Source organism: Chelonoidis abingdonii, chromosome 11 (assembly GCF_003597395.2).
Source record: "Chelonoidis abingdonii isolate Lonesome George chromosome 11, CheloAbing_2.0, whole genome shotgun sequence".
Classification (NCBI taxonomy): Eukaryota; Metazoa; Chordata; order Testudines; family Testudinidae; genus Chelonoidis; species Chelonoidis abingdonii.
In genome coordinates this window covers 46478508-46505263 of record NC_133779.1, presented here as the reverse complement: position 1 = coordinate 46505263, position 26756 = coordinate 46478508, and the positions used below count along the sequence as shown (strand labels likewise).

The following is a 26756-nucleotide window of genomic DNA, read 5'->3' as shown; positions in this document are numbered from 1 at the left end:
CTAGACCAAGCTGTCCACACTGCTCCTCTCAGCGGTGCTCTACCTTTCCCAGCTGCCTTCCTCCGCACCAGAGCCTTGCACTGACACGTGTAGCTACACATCACAGTGTGGATTTTCTCTGCACTATGTGGTTGTCTCTGCAGTGCGTGGCTGCATCCATCCTACACACCACCACTGGTTTTCTGTCATACAGATGTAGCTTTGATGAAGTAGTCCAGGAGTTCTCAAACTGGGGATCATGGCCCCTCAGGTGGTTGCAAGGTGGTTACACGGGGGTCGCAAGCTATCAGCTCGGGGGGGTGACAGCACTGAGCCCCCATTAAATTAAATCCCCCCCCCTTTTTAATTTAGAAGGGGGCGTCACACTCAGAGGCTAAAAAGTTTGAAAACGCGGAAGTAGTAGTGACTTCCTTACCCTGGAAATTCAGTCTCACTTAGCTGTCATTTCACGTAAAGCGGAAGGAGGTGTGCGTCTTGTATCAGAAGCCTTGGACTGTTCAAGCCACAGGAAACCGTACCAGCTCTGGCATGGAGATGGGGACATCTTGGCGTGTGTGGCTCATGCTCCTCCTTTTCTACAAAGCCGGTAAGTGCAGGCTGTGAAGGGAGTTTGTCCATTGCCTTTGCTGGGTGTTTGAAGGGACAGTGCCGGCCTGACTCTGTCATATATATGGTGCCCTGTATTGTAGCCTCCATTGACATAAGGGCTACAGTACAGGGCAGTGCTGCCTCATCTCCAGGCCTGAAGGGAGCTACCTCTAGGCAGAAGAGGGCAGTTCAGTTTTTGGGACTCAGTCAGTCCCCCACTTCTCTGTGGAGGCTGCCAGCCATTGAAGTGGCAGCAGGGTTTGTGCTACAAGCTATAACACACCGGAGCCACAATTCCACATTGGTCCCTGAGCACCAGTCAGGGTTGCCTTCAGGTAGGAGCAGCCTGATGGAGAGTCTAGCGGGTCCTCCAGGCTCTGTGATCTAGCAGACAGCAGGGACATTCATGAGAATTAGGGCCTAATCATGGCTGTGCCGCTCTGACAGCAAGTGACTGCACTGCTCTGTGTCTGCGTTCTCCCCATCTGTAAAATGGGGCGAGTGATCCTGCCCTCTCCATAACTGTTCGAAGTATCACTGAGGCCAGGCACTTGCACAAGTAGGAACTGGACTCTACCACGGGAGCGAAAGGGGCTTTACAAAATGTCTTGTGCCTCATTGCAAAATGTTAAAAGTCTTACAAAATTTCGTAACGGCAGCAACAAAAATTCATGTTGTCAGTAGCAGCGGCTGTGACTTGGGCCCCAGGAATCCAGTAATTGCCTCATTTTCCTGAGCACTTCAGAGTAACGATATTTCTTTAGCATGTGGCTCATATCTCTTGTGTTTCACCGCTTCCTGCATCATGCTGCTCATGATACTTAATTATAGTGAACTTTTTCATGTACCAGTGTAAACCATCCAGAGAGAGAAAATAGAATGTCATCAAGCAAATGTAGACACCCATTTATTAACTGGGACCCTGTACCCAGTAGTTTTCAGTGTGTCTATATTCATGTACAAGGGGCTACATTGATGTATCCTGATGCAGGATGGGGAGCAATGTTTTTAATTATTAAATTAGAAAATTAAATGGTAAACCCTTCAGAGCAGGGACCATCTTTGTCCAGGGCCTAGCGCATTTTGAGTGCTAGATAAATAATTGATTATTGATCATATTAATTATTGATGAGGTGTACTGGTTGAATGATTCTGTTGTTTTCTGTATAGTTATAATGTAGCATGTGCTGCCTAGAAATTTACCGTGTCGCCAGCTCTCATGGATTTATGTCTCACAATATTTAGAGTTTTGTTTTGTTTTTCTTAAAGTCCCAGCTACTAAAATCAAGAGACTGCGGGAAAATCTCAACTTGTTTTTATTTAAAAAAAAAATGTTTCTAGCTCTTCTGGTTGCAGAGAAAACTTGGAAATGTGAAGCGATTGCTAAATCAATCTCTTCATTTTGGGGGGCTTGACTCGGGATTTTTGAACACTTACATTTGGCAGTTATAACACACTAGCAGCGCAGTGCAGTGCTTCAGATAAAGGTGTGCCCATGTTCAAATCCCCACCTTTCTGAGCATAGGCAGAGTTTAGGACTTTGCTATTTCTTTAGGATCAGTTTGGGTTGCAAGGCTGTTGTACAAAACTTTACGTTCACCATTATGTGGACTGCAGGTGCTTTTATATCCTGAAATATAACCATCTATTTACGGCTTGTCTTTCATGCTCCACCACACTGGCAGGTGTAGGGTGACCAGATGTCCAGATTTTATAGGGACAGTCCTGATATTTGGGGCTTTTTTTAATATGGGCTCCTATGCCCCCCCCCACCCCTCCGCCTCAAATTTCACACTTGCTATCTGGTCACCGAGGCAGGTGGCAACTACCAAAAGCTTTTGCAGCATTGATTCCCACACTGGTATGTGCCAGCAGAAGCTCATCTAACTGCTTCTTGGTCAACAAGTGTGCACGAGCGAGGAGACCTTTACTCTCCTCTTTTCTCAGCAAAAGACAGACCAGGTGCAGTTGAGCTGACAGAGAGCAACTACACCATCGTTCGCTGACCAATGGAACTGGATCAGGCTGATGGAGATGTCTACTACACCCAAACCCAAGCTCTGACCAAGTTTAAGCCCAGGCCCCCTTCTGATCACATACAAATCAGCCAGTCTTGGTGTCAGCGAGCATTCGGACCTGGGTCCTAGGACCTTGCTGCGGGGAGGAAGATCACAGCCTGACTCCGCTGTGACTGGGGTTCAAGCCCTGTCATTTGCAGTGTGGACGCAGCTTAAGCCACAGGCCCGAGTCAGAAGGTCTGCGTAGCACAGTCTGGACACATTAGCATGGCCATGAAACCCGGATCCAGCAACTATAAACTCAGGTTACATGGCTTGGGAACACTGAGTCTCACACGCCTGGGTTACATGCACTGTAGATGGACCCTAGGACAGCTTTGCTGAATGATGCTGCTTAAACTGTGGTCACTTGCCTATCTGTGACACTTCTCCGCTTGCAACTTCAACCTTTCCAGCCTATTCTGTATGACATTGAATATTGTGAGGCAGTTTATCTCCCCCGCCCAACACGCACACACACACCTGTTCTCCCTCTTCCCCTAGAAAGTACAGCCGTTGGAACGGCCAGTGAAATCCAAAGAACTGGTCTCAGGTGCGAATAGCTCTAAGCAGCCATTAACCTCACTAAAAACTGAGGGGGTTCGGCATGTTGCAGCAGTGGGTCCCATTGTTGCATTTGGACAGGGATGGTCTTGTGCTTATGTTACGGGACATCTGGGCTCAATTCCCACCTGTGCCACACACTTGGGCAAGTTGGGCTGGGCAATTTATGCCCATTTTCAAAAGAGCTCAGCCTGTGAGACACACAGAAGAGATCATATTTTCAGAACAGCTCAGCAAAGCAGGAACCGCAGGATATGCTCAGAAGTCTGCTCCATGCTTCACCTCTGCATAATGGAGACAACAGCCCTTTCCTCCTCCTGCCCTTTGTCTGTCTTGTCTATTTGGATTGTAAGGTCTTCGGGGCAGGGACTGTTTCTGTCGCCTGGTCTACGCTAAAACTTAGGTTGAACTAGCTATGTTGTTCCAGGCTATGAGCAATTTCACACCCCGAGTGCTTAGGTTGGTCAACCTGACCCCCACTGTAGATGCTGCTAGGTCACTGGAAGAATTCTTCTGCCAACCTAGCTACTACCTCTTGGGCGGGTGGATTTACTCAGTGACAGCAACCCCCCTACCATTGTCATAGTGAGGGTCTACACGGTGGCACTACAGAGGCGAAGGTGCAGCCCTGCAGCGGTGCAGCTGAAGCGCTTGTAGTGTAGACATGCCCTTACTCCATGTCTGTGCAGCGCCTGGCACAATGGGGCCCCAGTCTCATCATAATATCACCACAAGATCTATTTAAGAGGGAGGGAGAGAAACAATAAAGAGAAGCATTTACTCAACCTCCTGTTACCGAAAATTGTGCAAAACTCCCGTGAGTGGACTGGCGTCTAGAGAACTTTACAGCGGTCAGTGCTTGGTGGCTGTGACTTTGTGTCATAGCCCTGTCTGCGCCTTTCAACCATTTCCTGTCTTCCCAGCAGGATGGCAAGTGCACAGCGCTTTGTTCATCCTCCTCCTAAGTCCCGTACCTCTAGAATAGTCGACTTCTCTGTAGTTGAGCCAGCCAATCTCTTTGTCCTTTCCAAAAGCCCCACCACTACCCTTCGCACAGCTAGAGAAGCGAACTGCCCCGGACACATCTGCCAGAGAAAGCCCTCGCTTGCTTTGCAGACACTCCTCGCCGGGAGCTGTTGTGGCCTACCCAGGAGCCACACTGCAAAAATTTATCCTCATAGCAAACTCAAAAAGAACATAACACCAAATTAAACTGCTATGCACAGGCAGATGCATGCACCACAGTGATGCTGTTGGTCTAGCTCCTCTTCTGTCTCCACATATATCCATCCGTCCATCCAGCCCCATCCATCCATATTCATCCATCGATTCAGTCACCTATTCCTATCATCCATCTATCCCCATATCTACCTGTCAATCCATCTATCCCCATCCCTGCCTAGCCATCCATTCATCTATCCCCATCTATATCGATCTGTCTATCCATCTATCTCAATAAGTCCTCATCTATCTATCACAATATATACCACCCTCTCTAATCCCTTTCTCTCTGTAGTCCTACTGCTCTATCTTTGGACTACAACTGATAAAGCAAATTTTTGTGTTTTGCTTTGTACAGTGATTAAGGGATGAACATAAGAACTTAAGAAGGGCCATACTGGATCAGAGCAATGGTCCGTCTACCCCACTATCCTGTCTTCTGGCAGTGGCCAATGCAGGTGCTTCAGAGGGAGTGACCAGAACAGGTGATCATCAAGTGATCCATCCCCTGTTGTCCACTCCCAGCCTCTGGCAGTCAGAGACTAGGAACACCCAGAGCATGGGGTTGTGTGTATGACCATCCTGGCTAACAGCCATTGATGGATCTATGCTCTATGACCTTATCTACTTCTTTTTTGAATCCTATTATAGTTTTGGCCTTCACAACATCCTCTGGCAAGGAGTTCCACAGGTTGACTGTGCGTTGTGTGAAGAAATACTTCCTTTTGTTTATTTTAAACCTGCTGCCTGTTAATTTCATTTGGTGACCCCTAATTCTTGGTTTATATGAAGGAGTAAATAACACTTCTCCATTCACTTTCTCCACATCAGTCATGATTTTATAGACCTCTATCACATCCCTCCTTAGTCATCTTTTTTCAAGCTGGAAAGTCACAGTCTTTTTAATCTCTCCTCATATAAAAGCTATTCCATACCCTTAATCATTTTTGTTGCCATTCTCTGTACCTTTTCCAATTTTGATTTTTTTTTTGTGATGGGGTGACCAGAACTGAACGCGGTATTCAAGGTGTGGGCGTACCATGAATTTATATAGTGGCAATATGATATTTTCTGTCTTATTGTCTATCACTTTCCTAACGATTCCCAACATTCTGGTAGCTTTCTTGAGTGATGATAGCTAATTTAGACTGCATCATTTTGTATGGACAGTTGGGATTCTGTTTTCCTATGTGCAATACTTTGCACTTATCAACACTGAATTCATCTGCCACTTTGTTGTCCCGTCACCCAGTTTACTGAGGTCCTTTTGTAGCTCTTCACAGTCTGCTGTGGATTTAACTATCTTGAATAATTTTGTATCATTCGCAAATTTTACCATCTCACTTTGCCACACCTCTTTTCCAGATCATTTATGAATATGTTGAATAGGACCAGTAGAGATCCTTGAAGGACATCACTATTTACCTCTCTCCATTCTGAAAACTGACTATTGATTCCTACCGTTTGTTTCCTATCTTTTAACCAGTTACTGATCCATGAGAGAACCTTCCCTCTTATCCCATGACCATTTAGTTTGCTTAAGGGCCTTTGGTGAGGGACCTCGTCAAAGGCTTTCTGAAAGCCGGGTCAGTCTTCCCCATATGTTTGTTGACCCCCTCAAAGAATTCTAATAGATTGGTGAGGCATGATTTCCCTTTACAAAAGCCGTGTTGATGCTTCCCCAACATATCATGTTCACCTCTGTGTCAGATAATTCAGTTCTTTACTATAGTTTCAACCAGTTTGCCTGGTACTGAAGTTAGGCTTACTGGCCTGTAATCGCCAGGATCACCTCTGGAGCCTTTTTTAAAAATTGGTGTCACATTAGCTGTCTACCAGTCATCTGGTTGAGAAGCTGTTTTAAATTATAGGTAACATACCGCGCTTTGTAGTTTCCACAAAGCCTCTGTGCTAGAAGGAACACTCTGTCAACTAATCAACTGGCACAAATTGGCATTGCTCCAACAGAGCTACACCCATGGAGTGTCCACTGAGTCAAGTTCTCTATTTTCAGGTCCAGTTCCCTCTCACTGACGCTTAACATCTTGAATTCTCAGAAACTGTGAAGCATTTTCACCAGAAATAGAAGCTCCCCATCCCCAACAGAGACAAAGGAAGATCAGAAATGGTGCAATCAGAAGTAATATCATCTATATTCTGTACACTCCCATTTCTAAGAGCTAAGGGACCTTCTTTTAGAATCTGACGTTCTGGAGAAAGGTATAAACCCTGCCTGACCATGAAGTCTAAATGGAACCTATTGAGCTCACAGTGCTTATAACAAACTCTGTTCTTCACACCCTCATTTCCTATCTCTCAGCTTGATTTTTCCACCGCTTAGCATGATGTGCCGTCATTTACATGTGTGAAAAGTAAGTGCAAAGTGGGTGTAGCACAGCCCGGGGCCAGGATCAGTGGAGCTCTGCTGACTTTCTGTAGAGGTGCACATGACAACCCCGGGTACCATATGGGGACGAACTGGGGTCTCCATCTGTACATTCTTCAGGCTCCAGCTGGGATAGATGCTCCGCAAGGGCACTTCACAGCAAGGCTGAGCTGCCATTAGCCACCTGCATCTTTAACTGAACGCTGAAACCAGACACATACCAATGCACTGGGGGGGAGGGATAGCTCAGTGCTGGTGGGAGGGGGGGCTTAGGCAGCGCGGCTCTTGGGGGGCCAGGGTTCGGTGGGGGAGCAGTGTATAGGGCGGGCGGCGCTCGGGGGGTTCGGTGGGGGGGCGTGTTAGGGTGGATGGCGCTCGGGGCCAGGGTTTGGTGGGGGGCAGTGTTAGGGCGGGGTGGCGCTCGGAGGGTTCCGTGGGGGTGGTGTTACGGCGGCGCGCGCGCTCGGGAGGGTTGGTGGGAGGTGGTGTTACAGTGGCGCGGCGCTAGGGTGTGTTCCGTGAGGGGGGCAGTGTTAGATGGGGCGGCGCTCGGGGAATTCGGGTGGGGGGCGGTGTAGGGTGGCGGGTGGGTGCTCGGGGGGTTTGGTGGGGGGCGGGTGTGGGCGGGCGGCGCCGGCGGGGTTGGTGGGGGGCGGTGTTAGGCGGGGCGGCGCTCGGGGGGTTGGTGGGAGGGTGGTGTTACGGCGGGCAGCGTCGGAGGGTTCGGTGGGGGCGGTGATAGGGCGGTGCGGTGCCCGGGGGGGTCGGTGGGGGCGGTGTTAGGGCGGTGTGGCACTCAGGGGGTCGGTGGAGGGTGTTACAGCGGGGCGCGGCGGGGTTTGTGGGGGCGCGGTGTACGGCGGGGCGGCGCTCGGGGGGGCTCGGTGGGGGCAGTGTTACGGGGCGGGGGCGCTCGGCGGGGTTTTGGTGGGGGGCGGTGTAGTGGGTGGCGGCCTCGCGGGGGGTCGGTGGGGGGCGGTATGGCGGGGCGGCGCTCGGAGGGGTCGGTGGGGGCGGTGTTATGGTGGGGCGTGCTCGGGGGTTCGGTGGGGGGGCGGTGTTAGGTGGGGGGCGGCACTACGCGGGGGGTCGGTGGGGGGTGGTGTTACCACGCGCAGCGGCGCTGGGGGGGTTGGTGGGGGGCAGTGTTACGGCGGGGCGGGCGCTCGGGGGGTTCGGGTGGGGGGCGTGTTATGGCGGCTCAGCGCTGCGGGGTTCCATGGGGGGTGGTGTTACGGCAGGCGCGCTCGCCGGGGGTCGGTGGGAGGCGGTGTTATGGCGGCTCAGCGCTCGTGGGGTCGGTGGGGAGGCGGTGTTACGGCAGCGGCGCCGGCGGGGGTCGGTGGGGAGGCGGTGTTACGGCAGGGCGGCGCTCGGGGGGTCCGGTGGGAGGCGGTGTTACGGCAGGGCGGCAACTCGGGGGTTGGTGGGCGGCGGTTAGGGCGGGGCGCGCTGGGGGGTTCGGGGGCGGTGTTAGGGCGGGGCGGTGCTCGGTGGGGGGGTTCGGTGGGGGGCGGTGTTAGGGTGGGGCGCGCTCGGGGGGGTTCGGTGGGGGGCGGTGTTAGGGGCGGGGCGTGCTCGTGGGGGGTTCGTGGGGGGGCGGTGTTAGGGCGGGCGGCGCTCGGGGGGGTTCGGTGGGGGGCGGTGTTAGGGGCGGGGCGGTGCTCGGTGGGGGAGTTTGGTGGGGGCGTGTGTTAGGCGGGGCAGTGCTCGTGGGGATTCGGTGGGGGGGCGGTGTTACGGCGGGCAGTGCTCGTTGGGGGGTTCGGTGGGGGGCGGTGTTAGGGCGGGCAGTGCTCGTGGGGGGTTCGTGGGGAGCGGTTTACGGCGGGGCAGTGCTCGGTGGGGGGTTCGGTGGGGGGCGGTGTTAGGGCGGCAGGTGCTCGGTGGGGGTTCGGTGGGGGGCGGTGTTAGGCGGGTGCCGCTCGGGGTGGTTGGTGGGGGGGCGTGTGTAGGGCGGGGCGGTGCTCGGTGGGGGGGTTCAGTGGGGGGCGCGGTGTTAGGCGTGGGGCGGTGCTCGGTGGGGGGTTCGGTGGGGGGGCGGTGTTAGGGCGCGCGCGCTTGGGGGTTCGGTGGGGGTGTGTTAGGGCGGGCGGTGCTCAGTGTGGGGTTGTTTGGTGGGGGCGGTGTTAGGGCGGGTGGTGCTCGGTGGGGGGGTTCGGTGGGGGGTCGGGTTACGGCGGGGCAGTGCTCGGTGGGGGGGTCGGTGGGGGGGGTGTTAGGGCGGGGCAGTGCTCGGTGGGGGTTTGTGGGGGGCGGTGTTAGGGCGGGGGTCGCTCGGGGTGGTTTGGTGGGGGGCGGTGTTAGGGTGGGGCGGTGCTCGGTGGGGGTTTCGGTGGGGGGGGCGGTGTTAGGGCGGGCAGCGCTTGGGGGTTCGGATGGGGTGGTGTTAGGGCGGGGCGGTGCCAGTGTGGGGTTTGGTGGGGGGGCGGTGTTAGGGCGGGGTGGTGCTCGTGGGGGGGTTCGGTGGGGGCGGTGTTACCCGCGGGGCGCGCTCGGGGTTCCGTGGGGGGGGCAGTGTTTATGGCGGGACGGTGCTCGGTGGGGGGTTCGGTGGGGGCGGTGTTACCACACGCGAGGGCGGGACGCTCAGGGTGGGGTTCCGTGGGGGGGTGGTGTTAGGGCGGGGCCGCGCTCTCTCTCTTTTTTGGGGGGGGGGAGGGAAAAGTGTTCAAGGCGGCCCTGCCTAAAGCCCCTTTCGTTGCCTTTAAACATGCAGGGGCCGGCAGAGCAGAGGCAGGCGCGATGGAGCTGAGCCGGATTCTGGGGGGCTCCATCACTTTCCTCCTGGATTTCCCAGCAGAGCAAGTTAAAAGTGTTGTCTGGACGGTAAACACAACGAGGAGTATAGTAACTGTAGGAGCAGGAAACCCCCCCAATGTCATTGTGTCCGACCCATCCTACGAGGGACGCCTCAGATTCCCTGCCGAGAGCAACTCACTTCAGATCACCAGCCTGAGGATGGGGGACATGGGCACCTACAGAGCTCAAATCACCACAGCTACAGGCACCATCCACAGACCCTTCCTGCTGCGCGTGTACAGTAAGTGTGGAGCAGATTTTTTATGTTACTTTCTGGTAATTGTAACATTCAGCAATGTGCAAATTACACATTGAGCATTTTACATAGAATATTAAACTTGGATATAACAAACTGCAGGCAGGATTCTCGGTGACACCCACGCCCCTTTGCGCTGCCAGAGCGACATAAAGGGCATTTGTGTAATAAGAACCAAGTCCCGTGGTGATGTGCACACTAGGCTTGTGATTCTCCTATTAACACCAGTGCAAATCACGAATACCTCCACCAAAGTCAATCGAGTTACATCTCTGTAACTGCTGAGCCACAAGAGAGGAAAATCAGGCCCTAGAAATGGACAGACAGACAGCACCAAGGGGCCTGCACTAAGACAAGACTGGAGCACTTACAGACGAACCTCCAGTCTCTGGCCTGAATTGTCACTTACATATATGTCAGGCGCAGCACACCCCAGATTAATATAGAATTATACACAACATATGGGCTGCCATATTAACCAAATTACATTATGCCTTTCCCACAATGCTGTTCACTTCTGCTCATGCTAAGGTAATACCCATAAGGCTTTGCAAAGCCGAGGTCAGCTTTGGCACTGGCAGGTACAAAACTTGTCAAAGGCAAGTTGCATGAATGGTGTGTCCTCATGCAGGTTGGGATGTACCTCCATGGCCTAACCGGTACTTGGAATGTGATATCCAAAACAGAAAATAAGGAAGATATAGGTGGTTACAAGAAAACTAGACAAAAAGCTGATTGGTGGGTTAAGTGTCGGGGAAGGTTCAGCCAGGGCCGCCCAGAGGATTCGGGGGGCCTGGGGCTTCAGAGGTGGGGGGCTCCCGCTTCGGTGGTAATTAGGCGGCAGGGGGTCTTTCCGATCCAGGACCCACCACCAAAGTGCTCCGAAGACCCGCAGCAGGGGCCCCCCATCGCCAAATTACCGCCAAAGACCCGGCACTTCGGCAGCGGGTCCCGCTTTAGTGGTAATTTGGCAGCGGGGCTCCTTCTACCAGGGCGGAAGGACCCCCTGCCGCGGAAGAAGCTCCAGGGGCCCAGGCCCCACAAGAGTTTTCCAGGGCCCCAGGAGCTAGTGAAGGACCCCGCTCCAGGGCCCCCTAAAAACTCTCGTGGGGGCCCCGGGGGCCCAGGGCAAATTGCCCCACTTGCCCCCCATGTGGCCCTGGGTTCAGCTTGCTCTCTAACTTGGAAACAGCCATATTATAAATATAGCTCTAGTGTGGTTTAACTGCATATATTCAGAGCACACCTTCTGCGTAAGGTGAACTGAACACTGCAGGAATTGCTTCTCAGAAGGATTGGTAAAGTATTAACTCTTTCCCACTGCTATGTCTTGCATTAATAACATTTGGCTAAGCTTGGTTAGTTGGTCTCAAACATTCTTAATAACAAACCGCAAGTGTGGCCCCACAACTGGCTTATATTTTAGACAATGGTAATACTAAGGCTGCTTTACTCTGCTCTGACCTTACACTGGGCTTCAGTTACAGTTGGACTCACTTTCAGGTCTTTTTACACTGCCAGAGCGATGTAAAGGGACCTTAGTATAAATAAGTTCCCAGCCCTCTGTGTAAAGTTTTGTTTAAAGCCTAATGAAGCTTGCAGAGTTTGAAATTCTGTTGCAAACTGAACTGGGATGGGTTTTCTCACAGCCCCCCGACTTTTTCAACTGCAATAATAATGTCTAGCTTAATAAAATAAGAACAGCTGGTCCAAATTTTACAACAGAAAATTCTTTTGGTAGAAAAATAAGGTTCTAAAAAATGCAAAGTTTGATTTTGACAAAATTTTCAGTTTTTCAACCAAAAGAATCAAAACGAAATGAAAATATTTTCACAGGAAATTAAAATCTCCATTTTTTTTGAAAGCCAAAACAAACACTACAATTTGAAACAAAATGTCCTAAACCTGTCCTTCAGAGCATAGTAAATACCTGGAGACACCAGAGCTTGTCTGGTGCATTCTTCTCTGCTTTCCCCCAGCTCGGGCTGTACATAGAAACCAAGTTTTGTGCACCACCATGTGTGACATTTAATGCAAATTATTCAATGAGCTAATTTGCACATTTGCAAACAATTTGCATGTACATTATAATAATAAATATTAAAAGTCTCTGGATTGAGTGCCAGTGAAAGGCATCAGTCTTTAAATACATCAGATATTACTGTTTCCCTGAATGGATTTTCAGCAGGGTTTGAACCCAGGACTTCCAGAGATCCATAGCCCAGACGGCTGCCCCTCGAGTTATAGGAGTAACAAGGAGAAGTATGTTGTTATCCTTTATGTGGACCAGTTCCTTGGGGGTAGGGAAATTTAATAAAACACATTTTGCTAATAAGTTACAAAATTATTTGTGTTTCTGCACTTAAGGAATAAGATTCCAGGTTTTATCCCTGTCTCTGGAGAAAAGAACTGTCAAGTGATTATAGCAGGATACAATCAGCATAACCGAGCACATCATTTGGCCCATTCATTCTGAAAGGCTGTGTGTCTCAGTTATATTATCTGTGAAATGGATCCCCTAATGCGATGCCTTTGGCTAATAATAAAGGATGCGAAGTGCAGAGAAATATTAACCCTCCGTAGAAGATGTTCAGAATGTGGATATTTCTCAGTCGTAAAGACTCCTGAATACAAATATCACATTCTGCACGCATCTGTACTGAGCGATTCCATCTCTTGAGGCATTTAAATCTGGCCCAGGATGTGACCTAGTAGGTCTTTTTCCTTTCATTCTATAATGATGCTTCTGCTCTCTTGGTAATTTTGGGCAGATGCTTGTAAGAAGCTGCAGTGATTTTTCGTCAGATTAGTGTTCTCACATTTGGGTTTCTTCTCTCCACCTCCCGGCAGAGCAAGTACCGGAGCCAGCTGTCCTCTGTGACTCAGGGACCTGTGTGAATGAAACCTGTAACTACAACCTGAGCTGCACTGTCAGGGATGGAGGGGACAATGTGACCTACAGCTGGACTCACACAGCAGGGGGCGCTGTTGTACCCAATGGGTCCATTCTGCACATCTCTCTGAGCCCCCATGATGCTCACCTGAATGTTACCTGCACAGCCCAGAATCCCGCCAGTAACAGCACCACAACCGCCTCTGCAAAGGGCCTTTGTGCAGGTAAGTCCCTCTGCAGGAAAGACTCCTGTTTAAAACAGAAACAAACCCTGCACATCTATAGGAGCTAACGGACCTCTCCTGCCAATCTGCCAGGGGCTTATCTCCCAGGTCACTAGTAGGATCAGGCTTGTAACACTGTTAGTTTTATAGCACTGCTTGTGTTACAGGTGAGCAAAGAAAACATTTCGCTGAGAACTGAATTTTACCCTAACAGGCACAACTGTATAAGAGCTTCTTTAACAGGGGTTAAAAGAGCAAAACCCAGCAGTCTTTTCAGTTAGTGATGGCTGAACCTTGCAGAATTGAAGCCCAATATGGGATGAGCGCAGGTTCAGAAGTTAAGATGCTTATTGAAGGTTATCCAAACCTTTGTGGTTCAAGGCTAGAAATGTTGAGATTCAAGTCATGGCACAACATTTTTGGCAGTTCTAGGTCCTAGCTGGGTAATAAATATCAACAGATTGGCATTTTTTGGTGATATTTAGTAAAGCTGCTCATGAATCGTTTATTAAAATCGTTTTGACTGAAAATGCGTTGCTCCTAAAACTGAAATTTTGCACAGGAAAATTTTGATTTTGCCAAAAAGATTGATTTTTCTGTTAGGAAAATCTAAATGAAATATTTTGTTTCTGGTCACTTCACTGTTAAACTACATCTGCCTTAGGAGCTGTGGTACCTCAAAGGAGTTTTAGTTTGTGAGCTTCATTCTCTCCTATGCGCCGCACTCATTGTCTGGACTGCGTAAAAGCAGCAGAGAATCCTGTGGCACCTTATAGACTAACAGACGTTTTGGAGCGTGAGCTTTCGTGGGTGAATACCCACTTCGTCAGACGCAGATGACGTCAGACGCAGATGTCTGGACTGCATCTCCCATGATGCACTGTGGCATCCCCTCTGATTGATCCAGCTTGGCTGTGGTGCATCTTGGGAGATGTAGTCCAAGTGGGGAACCTTTCCCATCACCAAAAGCTGAGGGTGGGAAGCATCAGAACTACAACTCCCAGGAAGCAGCGTGGCAACATAGCTAGAGGCTGTTTACTATCAAACGGACCCATAAGAAAATGTTGTGATTCCGGAAATGTCTAAATCTCTCATTGCGATTAAAAATGCCACACTATTTCATTTTGACAATTCTGAACTGAATTTTTTTGTTCAGTGAAAAGCTTCGGTATTTGGACTTATTGTCATAAATTGGGATGAAAACAAATGTCAACATTTTGGAAAGTCACATGGGATGGAAATTTTTTCTTCCCTTTAATGTTTAGGCATTTCCAGAAGGAGCAGGGATCTCTGTCCTCCTGCTTCTTCTCCAGGGAGTGGGAGAGAACTCATCAAGAAGGGAACTGGGAGTGGGGGGAGTAGGAGAAGCTAGTGTCTGGCTGGGAAAGTTCTGAGGCCCCCCACGTCATCCCCCTAGTAGCTGGAGCAGCCCAAACACCTGATGGGAGAAGCAGAACAGTCCAGGGGGCTGGGAGTTCCCCTCCTTGCTTCCTTTCACATGCAGGAAGATCTGTCTCTTTTCTACCAGGGTGGATGGAAAAAGGAAGAATAAACTCCAGCTGCCCTTGCCCCCAGGGAAGAGACAGACTCTAACACTGGCTTCTCCTCTAGTGAAAATCCAGGGGAAAGAGAATTGCCCTATCAGTTCCCTCCCACTTCCTGGTATCTCACGATGGGGGGCTGTGAGTGGAGAGGGGATGAGGGGTGGTTGGGTGCACAAGGGATATTACTCATGCACATACACATGCTTTTCCTTGGCATTGGGTCTGCGTCGGGAACATGGAGTCTTTCCAGATACACTTATTCTGTTGTCCCCATTCTCTTCCCTATGCTGCATTCCATCACGCACATTGCAACAACGCCACTTTACCACATGACGTCAGCACCCACAACAGCCACCACCACTGGTGAGCCACTCCTACTGTCTTGTCTGCTTTTGACTGCAGCTAATTACTGTCTCGGGGGCTAGATCCACTGCTGCCAACTCTCACCATTTTAGTGTGATATTTGGTATTTTTCTTCAAGTCCCAGCTCCAGGAATCATGGAATTACATGAGAATCACAACTTTTATCTGGGGAGGGGGGAGAATTAGGTTTCTAGCCCCTGGGGCTATAGACCCCTAATTGCTCAATAAACAGAAGAAAAATAAAATGTATTATTACTTTGAATCTCATGATTTTTGGACATTTGAGGTTGGCAATATTGGAGATTTTAGCAGGTGTAAATCAGTGGAGCTCCACTGAAATCAATACAGCGATGCCGCTTTCCATTAGCTGGGGACCCTGGCCCAATAACTGGTAATTCAGGAGCAAACCTGGGTTTAAATGGAAGAAACCCTTTTGCTCCATTGGAAAACATCACTGTGGAGACACACCGGGAGGCCTTGGCATGGATTCAGGGAAATAACTCAGGCTATTGCTGGGGACTCCTATGGGGCTGGAGCACTGAAAGCATCTGGAGGAATATAAACAAAATGGGACAGATCCTGAGCAAATAGAAATCAGCATCGCTCCATGGACTTCTGGCTTTGTCTGTCCACTGAACTCGGTGTCAATGTGAATCAGGTGCTTTGTATTTCCCCCTCGAAAGCTCTTCCTCTGGCGCCTTTACATGGCAATGGCAGCATGCAGAGATCTCAAACAGGGGTGGAAATTATATTTACACTCACTCTAAGGCTGCTTTACAATGCCAAAGTGGTGGGAGGGGCCGTGGTGTGAATGTGACTGAGGCCCAAAGCTCCCCAAGTTTGTTTTTAAATTAAATGTGTTGTGTCCTTGCAAGATACATCTGTCATTTCCCCTTCACTATAAAACCATGGAGCGGCTGCACTGTCATAATAATGTATTAGTGTAGCAACTGGGAGCCGTAGTCATGAGCGGGAACCTCAGTGTGCTGTGCAAACACAGAACAAAAAAAGAGGGTCCCTGCCCCAAAGAGAGAAGACAGGAGACAGCTGGATACAGACAGAGCAGGGAGGACAAGCGAACAAGGCGACTGTATTGGTCAGCAGGACAAACAGTGGTCTCTGCACAAGGGTTATTTACCAGAACTCAATGCTGAGGCAGGACATGGCCTCCCAAACATCCCCTGCTGCTTGGCTGGCTGTAGCAGCAGGAGAGGAGCCTGCAAACTGTTGGTGGTTCTTGGGAGATGGTTTGAAAACTGCTGACCTGCAGCCCACGCGGGTATCCTGATGTAGGGTAGAGGAATGCGCTTTTCTGTTACATTTCATGGCCGTTTTCTTCACTGTCACTGAACTATTTATCTTCTCTTTTAAGTAAACTCATCTCAGTTCCAATCTGCCAGTACGGCTGGAATTGCAGTTCCAATTGTTATTGGCATCATCATCGTTGTCGTCATTGCTCTGTGCTATGTGCACCGGCAAAAACACAAAAAAGGTAAGCTTCTTCACTGCAATGTCGGGCTGGAACGAGCCTCAGGAGGTCACCCCGTCCTGCCCCCTGCACTGAGGCAGGACCATGATGCTTTGCAAGGCAAAGGCCCCTGCCCCTCAGAGCTGACACAGTACAAAGGCTGGACTGTGACTGCAAAGCCCCAGCCCCGATTGGAGCACACTGCGCTAGGAGGCCTTTGGATTGAGGCAGATGCAATCCTGCTAACGAAGCCAGGGGAGGGGCCTGGTACAGATTGCAAAGGATCCCCCCCGCCCCCAGTGTAACTCCATTGGCCACTGCCAACAAGTTAAAGAAGTATGGGGTGGATGAATGGACTATAAGGTGGATAGAAAGCTGGCTAGATCATTAGGCTCAACGGGTAGTGATCAATGGCTCCATGTCTAGTTGGCAGCTGATATCAAGCAGAGTGCCCCAAGGGTCGGTCCTGGGGCCGGTTTTGTTCAATATCTTCATTAATGGTCTGGAGGATGGTGTAGACTGCACCCTCAGCAAGTTTGTAGACGACACTAAACTGGGAGGAGTGGTAGATACACTGGAGGGTAGGGATAGGATACAGAGGGACCTAGACAAATAAGAAATCTGATGAAGTTCAACAACAAGTGCAGAGTCCTGCACGTAAGTGGAAGAATCCCATGCTCTGCTACAGACCAGGGACCGAATGGCAAGGCAGCAGTTCTGCAGAAAAGGACCTAGAGGTTACAATGGATGAGAAGCTGGATATTAGCCAACAGTAAGCCCTTGTTGCCAAGAAGGCTAATGCCATTTTGGACTGTATAAGTAGGGGCATTGCCAGCAGATCAAAGGATGTGATCATTCCCCTCTATTTGACATTGGTGAGGCCTCATCTGGAGTACTGTGTCCAGTTTTGGGCCTCACACCACAAGAAGGATGTGGAAAAATTGGAAAGAGTCCAGCGGAGGGCAACAAAAGTGATTAGGGGGCTGGAGCACATGACTTCTGAGGAGAGGCTGAGGGAACTGGGATTGCTTAGTCTGCAGAAGAGAAGAATGAAGGGGGATTTGATAGGTGCTTTCAACTACCTGAAAGGGGATTCCAAAGAGGATGGAGCTCGGGTGTTCTCAGTGGTACCAGATGACAGAACAAAGAGCAATGGTCTCAAGTTGCAGTGGGGGAGGTTTAGGTTGGATATTAGGATACACTATTTTACTAGGAGGCTGGTGAAGCACTGGAATGGGTTCCCTGGGGAGGTGGTGGAACCTCCTTCCTTAGAAGTTTTTAAGGCTCAGCATGACAAAGCCCTGGGATGATTTAGTTGGTGTTGGTCCTGCTTTGAGCAGGTGGTTGGACTAGACACCTCCTGAGGTCCCTTCCAACCCGGATATTCTATGATTCTATGAGAGAAGGGGTGGCAGATTATCCCCTCATGCCCTTTGTGAGAATAACTCTCCTGCTGGACTTAGGCTGGAGCAGCCTGTGATGACTTTTGCTGTAGAGAAGAGGGAGGGCTGGGCTCTGAGGAATACAAACTGGATTATTTCTTAAGGCTGCTGGACAAAGACGGACTCTGTGGTCCTCTCTGGCTCCCCAGCTCCTATTCCGTGCTACCTAGAGCCACTACAGTGGCTGTTTACTGGAGCAAGGAGAGAGGTCAGGTGGTTTTCTGCAACCTTTCCGCTCCCCATGTTCCCCTGCTGTAAGTACAGCACAGTCACTGGCCAACTGCAGAATTAAATTTGTAAATAACTCCAGCCGGGGAACACCCCCAGACAGCCAAAGGGTTAATTCCTCCTGCTTCTCGGTAGCTGCTCGGTGCATCACAGGAGCTACCACAACACATGTAGGAGCAAGCGGCTGGGGCTGAATGTAGAGGGGAAGTTAACTGACACGAACACAAAGTGGTTCACTCCTTTCCCTTGGCCATTTGCTGTGTAAATTGTACCATCTTCACACAGCTCAGGGGGTTACTAGAATATGAATTATTTCCATAAGACTTTGCCCCCTCTGGCTGGTTCCCCATCCAATCCCTGCACCTCAGCCTGACCCCACTCAGCTACACTCCAATCCAGCTCCCTTAGCCTGGATACCCTCTTGTGCGGGTCCGCCCCCCGCTCAAGACCTTAACTCCTTGCCAGCTGCTCCTCACACTGCTACCCCCCAGCTCCATCAGTCTCTCCCATTGGAGGAGATGAGGGCAAGGTTGCGAGCTGAGTATCTGGTAGGGGAGGAGGAGGGACATTTATGCAGCCATCTACCTAGAAAATACAGTAGGTGGCCAAAAGCCAGAGATCTTAGTGCAGGGATTAGGCAGAGGCCAAAGCCTGGTGCTGCCAATTGGGCACGTTTGGTTGCACAGGACAGCCACGGGAAGGGTTGTGGTGTAGGTAGCAGTGAGGCAGGTGCCACTTTGTGTTGCTTCTCAGATGCAAAATGTCGCAGGGCCAATCACACACACTGGGCTCTCACTCCCTCTCCTGGCAACTTTACATTTGTTCTTCCTTTGTCTGTTGTTTTCTTTAAATCTGGAATAAAAGTCATCTGGGCATGAAAATACCTTTTACTCTCCGCTTCCCGGAAGGACAAAGATGTGGCTGTGAGGATGGGACGGTAAAATGACAAGTAGCTCAGAGAAAGTGAAGGAGAGTGGGAGAGATTTCCGGGTTAAAGGGAAGAACAAGAGAAAGGTGGAATGGACACTTACAGGAATATGGAAAGATTCTGGCTTAATGAAAAGGAGGAAGATTTGGATGCCTAGGACTTGTAACTTTGGACAGTATTTTAGTGGAAATGCAGCTGAAAGCAACAGCAAAAGGTCCCACAAGAACTAAGAAAATAGAAGAATGAAATTGACAAGTTTAAAGACTGATGCAGACGCTGGAGGAGATGGAACATAAGGAGGAATGGCGCTGCTTCATAAGCAACTGTGCCACTCGAAGAGAGTATCTGTATTCAGGAGAACACTGAAGCACTTGCGTAAGCCCCTGTGCAGTTTGTGGGACTTAAAGCTGACTTTGACAGGCAGTGTTACCTAGTGGACAGTGCCCAGATTAGGACTCAGGAGATGAGAGTTCTAGTACCGGCTCTTCCACTAGCCTGCCGGGTGACCGTGGAGGAGTCAGTTTCTCTGCTCAGTGCCTCAGTTTCCCCTTACATAAAATGGAGATAATGACCTCCTTTGTAAAGCACTTTGAGATTGACCAATGAAAACCTCTAGACAAGAGATAGATATTAATTACTCTTAAAGCTAGCCATGTGTTTAAGTGCTTCCCTGAATCGGAAAGACTAACCTCTCAAGCAGCAAAGTATAAATGAACTTGTAAGAAACCAAACAGAAGGAGAAAAGATGCTGGGATTGTCACCACTGAACAATTGCTTCCCATTCCCTGGACTTTTGATAACTCGTTTTGGAGTTGTGTTCTATTCCTCTTTCTCCTATGGAGACTTCATATTTGTTGTCTCTTTGTTGTTTTTCCTCAATCTGAAATAAAGGCTACATATATGGAGAAGTACCTGGTTTGCTCTTTGTCGTTGGAGATGTCTTCAGATGGATATCCAAGCCCTCTACGGGGCTCTGGTAGTTTGGTTTGGTTTTAAGGCTGTGTGGTTTTAAGTTTTAGTTGTTGTATCAGAGCGCTGGGAGCAATGTCTCGAATCTTGATTGTAAAAAATTCACAAATTTTGAATTTCACTCTCCCCTTCCTCTCCCCGCCCCCACCAAATGTTTTGGGTTTTTTACATTTTTCCCTGTTTCAAAGCAAGTGTAGAACTGGTTGAAAATGTTCAAGTTTCTAAAAAAGTGTTGAGCTTCTAAAGAATTTTTAATTTCAACAAAAAAAGAGGGAAGAATTGAAGAAATAAGTATTTCCCCCTCTTTAACCCCCCCCCCCCATTATTTAGGGCTACTAGATTAATAATTTTAAAACTCTTTTATTTTACTAAAAGTAAAAGCTCCACAGACAACTAGTCACCTGTTATTTATTCTTTGAACAGTTACTTAGTACTTTTCATCCCTAGGTATCCCAAAATGCCTTACAAAACGATTGATAAAGTTTACGGAGATTTTTGTCATCCATCATTGTAATGCAGCCACCTCTGAGGGGGAACATGGCAGCTGTTTAATACTGCATAGCAACATTGTTACAGGTCCCAGTGTTAGAGTTTGGCCTCGTTCTAGGTGAACACCCCTTGTCATTCACAAAGTGCCCAGGGATCTTTAATGACTCCAGTTCAGTGAGCCCAGGAACATGGATCAGAAACAACACAGATTTCCCTTAAGCACTCACGCGAGAGGAGACTGCATGTCCTCTCCATCTGTGTGAAGTTACCATACAGAACGGATGAGGGCACACAAGGGGGAGTGCCCAGCCCTATGTCACGAGTCCAGTGTCTCCCGGTTCCCAGTCTCCATTGGCAGTGGGGTTTGTTCCATTCACTTACTTCTCACGTTCTTTTCATTGCAGAGGCTGATGCAGAAAAAAACACGGTTTACGCCCAAGTCGGTAATTTGCCACTGGTGAGTTCACCTAAAGCTCCCTTGTGGTGAAACTAATTCAAGGCAGAGAGTTGGCTTAGCCAGAAGAATAGCCAGGATGGGTTGATGGTACCAGTGCTTTAGATTTACCACATGCATGGGACTCTGGGGCCCCCATAAAGGGACAAGTGGAGTAGCAGAAACACTGGGGTCACCTTGTAATGGGCAAAGAGGAAGAGGGGTTGGAAGCAGCCAGAAAATTTTTGCAGTCCCTTTGGAACATGCAATAATGCTCAGTCGACCCTGAAAGCGGCAGCTGCTCTTAGAGAGAACGAGCAGCCATTCCGATCCTTTGGAGCTGCAAAGGGCCCTGACCCAACAGAACCGGGCCTCCACCCGGGATGGGGAGGAATCCCATGTCGGTGTCCAGTCCAGAAGCCCTTGCGGGCTGGGAGCCTTTCAGCTAAGAATTAAGACTAGAGCTGAGCAAATCATTGTTCAATTCAGGGGCTGAACCGGAAAAATTTTGTTCGAACTGAAACTAACTTTTTGCAGAGTTCTTTTGCCGAAGACAAATGTTTAACTTGACCCGAAATGAAATTTTTTCAACCCCCTCCAGTTCATTTTGGGTCATTTCAAGTGTTTTTTGCCCTCACCCCCTTTTAAAAAAATAACTAAATTTTTTAAATGAATTGTGGTTTCAAAACAAACAAAATAATCAAACTCTTCTGTTTCAAAATGGTAGAAAGGAAGTTTTTCAGAATGGAAGAGTTAAAACAAAACATTTTCACTTTGAAGTCCCCCGACCTCCACTCCTCTTATTGGCCAAAACCATTTGCTGAATTGACTCCCGATTTGCAAAGAGTTGTAATGCACCAGAAAATGCATTTTGGGCAAATTCGTTATTTGCCAAAACATTTTCACTGAGCTCTAATTCGGACACAGCTTTGGCCTTGTTTGCCCTGGTGACGACTGCACTCTGACCTGACTCTGCCAAACATTCTTTAAAGCCACTTTGCTCAGCTGCTGCAAATCTGTGTCCAGCTCAGTAATGGATTCTGTGGGGGGGGATCTGTCTGCTTAGCCTTGCAGTAGAACAGGGACTCCGAAAGGGGGGCTGAAGACCAAGGAGGATGAGACAAAAACGATCTATGCCACAGTCCAGAACCCAAACCAGGTAGGAGCTCTGCACTGTGCTTTCCTGTCTATTTCTTTGCCATGGGTTCCTTCTCCTGGCTGGCAGAGTTAAACACTGTGACCGCTGACCCCTAGCTTGCTACGGGCTCTAATAACAACCTCCCACCCCTAGTGTAACGAGCCCCTGGCTGGGTGCACTCTGATCAGGAGCACTCTAGGCACCAGCAAAGCAAGCACCTGCTTGGGGCAGTCCATTTGCAGGGGCGGCAGGGATCCAGCATGGGAACTGACAACCAACAGGGGGCTCTGGGAGTTGTAGTTCCTTGGTTAGCTCCCTGCCTATAGAGCCAGCCCTGGAGCAGGGAAAGAACTACATTTCCCAGCATTCCCTTGGCAGCTATCAACAGGCGAGGGAGGGGGAGGGAGTGAGGTGGCTGAGACCTTGTGCTGCAGCTTGCTGTGAATGGAGAGCTCACTGCTCCAACGGGGTGGCATTGTGAACAGTGGGGATACCATATTTTAACATTCAAAAAACAGGACACTCCACGGGGAGGGAGGGTATCCCCACCCTGCTGCCATCCACTCCCTCCGACTGCCCCCCACAGAAACCCCAACCCATCCACCCCCCCCCCGCTCCCTGATCACCCACTCCAGGCACCCTGCCCCTAACTGCCCCCCCAGGACCGCCACCCACTATCCAAGCGCTGCTGCTCCTTGTCCCCTGATTGCCCTCCGGACCCTGCCCCTAACTCCCCTTGGGACCGCTACCCCCTATCTAAGCGCTGCTGGTCCTGTCCCCTGATGCCCCTCCCCAGGACCCCTGCACTTGGAGCCCACCCCCATCTAAGCCTCCCTTCTCCTTGTCACAACTGCCCTCCTGAGACCCCCCAACTCCCCCTAGGACCCCACCCCCTACCTGTCCCCTGACAAAACCCCTGGGGCTACCCATGCCTATCAACGCTGCTGGTCCCTGACTTGCCCCCCCAAACCCCTGACCATCTAACCCCCCCTTCTCCTGCCCCTGATGCACCCCCTCCAAACCTCTGCCCCACCCTCCCTGCTCCCTGTCCCTTGACTGCCCCCTGGAACGCCCTACCCCCTTCTCCAACCTCCCAGCCCCCTTACCAGCACTCAGGACCTACATGCTGCTGTGCTCCCCCATGGAGCCCTGAGGCCTCCCCCACCCCCACCAGCACCTGCCTCTACAGATTTGACACCTCAAAATTCAGGAGTGCGCAAGCTCAGTTTGGGCAGCTGTTACTTCATTCTCCCAAATCAAAATATACTGATCCACTGTAACTTACTTGTAGAAAAAGTAAGATAAAATTGAGGCAAGAAATGCTCCGCAGTGGTTTTAGGACTTGGAATTGCTATTCACTGCCATTGCCTTTTGTTGTTTGTTTAAAAGGGAAGAGTGTATTCATGGCAAATCCTATAGAAAGGAAAAGAGCGGAACTAAAAAATAATAAGGCACTCAACTCTTTCCTCATTTATGGAGGACGTCTTATAATAAGCATCCAGATATCCCAATCACAGGGAAGCTGAAAATTGTTCCACTTTACTGCAGCTCTGTAACCATATTGGGACCCATCTGTCTTGTTCTTCGTGCACATCAAAATTCCTGCTGAATGACCCGCCCTGGGAGCGAGTTACCAGTGACCCAGAGCTGCGGCGGAAGGAGGGTGCATGGGGGGGAGAGCCCAGGGCTGGGGCAGCAGGAGGTGTGTGGGGGCACTGGTGGGGGGGGGGGAAGGGGAAAGCCCCAGCGCTGGGGCGGCAGGGGGGTGGGGGAGGGCAGTGCGGCAGGGGGAAAAGGGAGCCCAGCGCTGAGGCAGCAGGGGGTGTGGGGGCGGGGGAAAGCCCAGGGCTGGGGCAGCAGGGGGAGATGCGGGGGTCAGCCAAATTATTTTTTGCTTGGGGTCGCAAAAAACCTAGAGCCGGCCCTGACTCTGATTTCAGGGAAATTATGGACAATGACCGGGACACCAATGAGACGTGGATGCAGGGATGATTATCGATGCTTAAACACAGTGAATTGAGTTCTGTGCTGAGCCCTGCAGGAGACAGAGCGTGGCAGGGGGCAGTGCAGAGAGAGACAGGGCAAAAGAGACTTTATCTCCCCTTTATGCTCTGAGATCTGGTCTGGGAAGAGAACCAGCCCTCACAGCACAACTTAGAGCAGCCCCAGGGGCCCAGGATAGTGGGAGCTCACCAGTTCCCCAGCCACCAGTTGCACTCTTTCCCAGTCCACCCCCGGCGTGGCCCTAGGCGAGGGCTTCTACAGGCATTGGAAGGACACCCTGTACCCCCAGGACCCTATTCTCCATGGTCCCGACCCTTCTGTGCTGATTGACAGCCCTGTAGGGTGCCAGCAGCTCAGGATGGGAGTGTTCTACGCTGGGGTAAATGACTGCGCCAGAGCAGTGGAGAATCAGGTGCTGGCCACCTACTTTCACCGCAAGCAGCAGGTCGGCAGTTCAGAGATGGGGTGTGGTGCTAAAGACAGTTGTGTAGATGTTATGGCTCAGGCAGGAGCTGGGAGGAGAGGGGCTTCAAGCCCAAGTCACAACGTATTTGTAGCTATTTTTAGCCTGGGAGCCTGAGCTCTGCGAGCACTGAGTCTGTGGACCTGGGCTCGGAGACTTGCTGCTGCGAGCCGTGTAGGCGTACCCCCAAAGTCCCCATCCAGTGCCGAACCAGAGGGAAGCTTTCATGCACTGGGGACCCCTGGCTCAGAGCAAACTCCCGGCCCCATTGACACTAGCAGGACCAGGACTCCACCCTGGATCTCCCAGCACTCAGAGCTTTTGGCTTCTGCCACGAAGAGTGACAGCTCTTCTCTTTCATTGCAGTCGCCTCTGCAAACGGATGATGAGAAGCTGGGCAAGGACGGCCTGGAGTCCATGAAGAACGGCAAGAAAACCATTTATGCCACAGTCAACGAGCCAACCCAGGCACGAGCGGTTTGCATTTTGTTATCAGAGGGTGGAATTCAGGGCGTGTAGGGCCATGGCTGCCTGAGAGGCCACATTTTGTATCCAGCTGGGCCCTGATCCTGCAATGACATCATGTGGGCAGACCCCAGCGTCCATGTAGAGCAACACTGACACCAAATGGGCTCTAGTCATGAGCTGTAGCATGCAGAGTCGGGGCCTAAATTGGTTGCAACTTCCGTTGGCTTCAGTGCGTTTCTCCACTGAGTAACTGGGAGCAAAAATTGGCCCCTAAGGGGAAGAGGGACTGTTGAGTAGTCAGCCGTTGGGGGTGACTGGAGAGTAAGTATGCTACAGAGCAGGAAAAACAGCCTGATTGTGGCAGAGCTGGGCTTGGGGCATAATGGAAATTCCCCCCTGTAGGAGATAGAGGAGCCCCGTCACCCAAGAGGAGAGCTAGGGGAAATACTTCAACCTAAACTTTTTCAGGGAGGGAAGGGGAAGAAGATTTGCAGCAAATTGAAAAGTTGAAAATAAAAATAAAAACTTTGGGATTGGACAAAATGGTTCAGTTCCATTCGAAGCATTTTAAAACATTTGTGAATTTCAAAAAAATAAATAAAGGAAATTTCAAAACAGTTTATTGTGAAAACAAACAAACAAACAAGCAAAACATTTCATTAAAAAAAAATGTCAAAACATTGATTTAAAAAAAAAGTTCCGAGACAAACAATTCAGCCAAACGCAGACGAATTCCTGAAACAGTTTGATGTTGCCAAATCTGCATGGTTTGCTGAAATTAAGGTTCAGTTGAAAAATGTCACCCGCTGTAACTTAACCTGAGCCCAGCACTCTAGACATTCCCATGAGTCCTTCTATCCCCCAAGAGAACAGACCTGCCCCTGGACATGTTTCTGGCGCTGGGTGCAGGGCAGCTGACACTGCTCTTCAGTGTTTTTGGCTTTCCTGTTGCTAACAATTCTGCTCTTTGCTGTTTCTGTTCTTGCAGACAAAGACCACCAAGTCCACAGATGCTGATGATTCTGCGGCCACTCCAAAACCTCAAAGGACGACAGAATATGACAAGATCATCTAATAGCTTGTCAAGGCAACACAAACATGCAGCGAGAAACAAGGAATAATTCAGTACCCCTGCATCACACACCCAAACAGCAGAGGATCAATGCATATAATTTGTACAGCGCCTTGCACAATAGGGTCCTAGTCCCCGACTGGGCTCCCATCTGCTACTGCAAATTGTAATGTGGACAGGCCCTGGTCCTTGGTGGGCAGACTGTCAGCACAAACTCTTCCAAGACAGGGAGCTGATTTGTGCAACTGCTCAACAAAGAGGTGTTTTCCCCAGATATGCACTATGGTCTCAGATTCAGCCCCTGGCCCTTGTGCCATGGGAATCCAACCCGTCTCACTCCACTGACTTCGGCTATAATGTTTAAGAAGACGGGAGTGTGGTAAACGTCTGTCTCAAATCTGGACTTAGAGTTCAACATTTGAGTGTTTACTGTGAACCTCCCCCAAGCTTATACCCAGCTTGGATTTGATATCGCTGCCACCAACCAGGATTTTATTTTAGGGTTCCTGGTTACCCCGAGTCACCCCAACCTTTCCCTGGGGGACCCCCCCCAAGACACAGACCCCTGGGTCTCCCTATCTCCTCCCCCGCTCCCCCCCCTTTCCCTGGGTGAGCCTGGGCGATGCTATACTTAACTCCTTGAATACAACCAGAGAGGCAATCTAGCTTCCCCGAGGCTTTGCATTCACCTAGTCAGCTTACAAAAGAGATTCCCCCTCCCTTTGTCCCGTAGCCTTTTCCCGCCCTGGGACAATA

The 26756-nt window shown here is 50.2% G+C and overlaps 1 protein-coding gene across 1 annotated transcript; it reads left to right on the top strand.

The window, feature by feature from the left end:
- Positions 1–456: 456 nt before the first annotated feature.
- Positions 457–26756, top strand: LOC116831781 (uncharacterized). The gene is made up of 9 exons (XM_075070667.1): positions 457–586; positions 9536–9859; positions 12725–12991; positions 14875–14898; positions 16271–16410; positions 20607–20879; positions 21922–22014; positions 24827–24928; positions 25917–26756. The coding sequence occupies exons 1-9, from the start codon at positions 529–531 to the stop codon at positions 26001–26003; spliced, it is 1368 nt and encodes a 455-aa protein (XP_074926768.1). The 5' UTR covers positions 457–528; the 3' UTR covers positions 26004–26756.

Bases quoted from the DNA above. Each gene is read 5' to 3' on its own strand.
- LOC116831781 (XM_075070667.1), top strand. From the start codon at position 529: ATGGAGATGGGGACATCTTGGCGTGTGTGGCTCATGCTCCTCCTTTTC. The intron at 12,992-14,874 runs GTAAGTCCCTCT...ACATGACGTCAG, and splicing joins TGCAAAGGGCCTTTGTGCAG to CACCCACAACAGCCACCACC. The intron at 24,929-25,916 runs GCACGAGCGGTT...CTGTTCTTGCAG, and splicing joins CAGTCAACGAGCCAACCCAG to ACAAAGACCACCAAGTCCAC.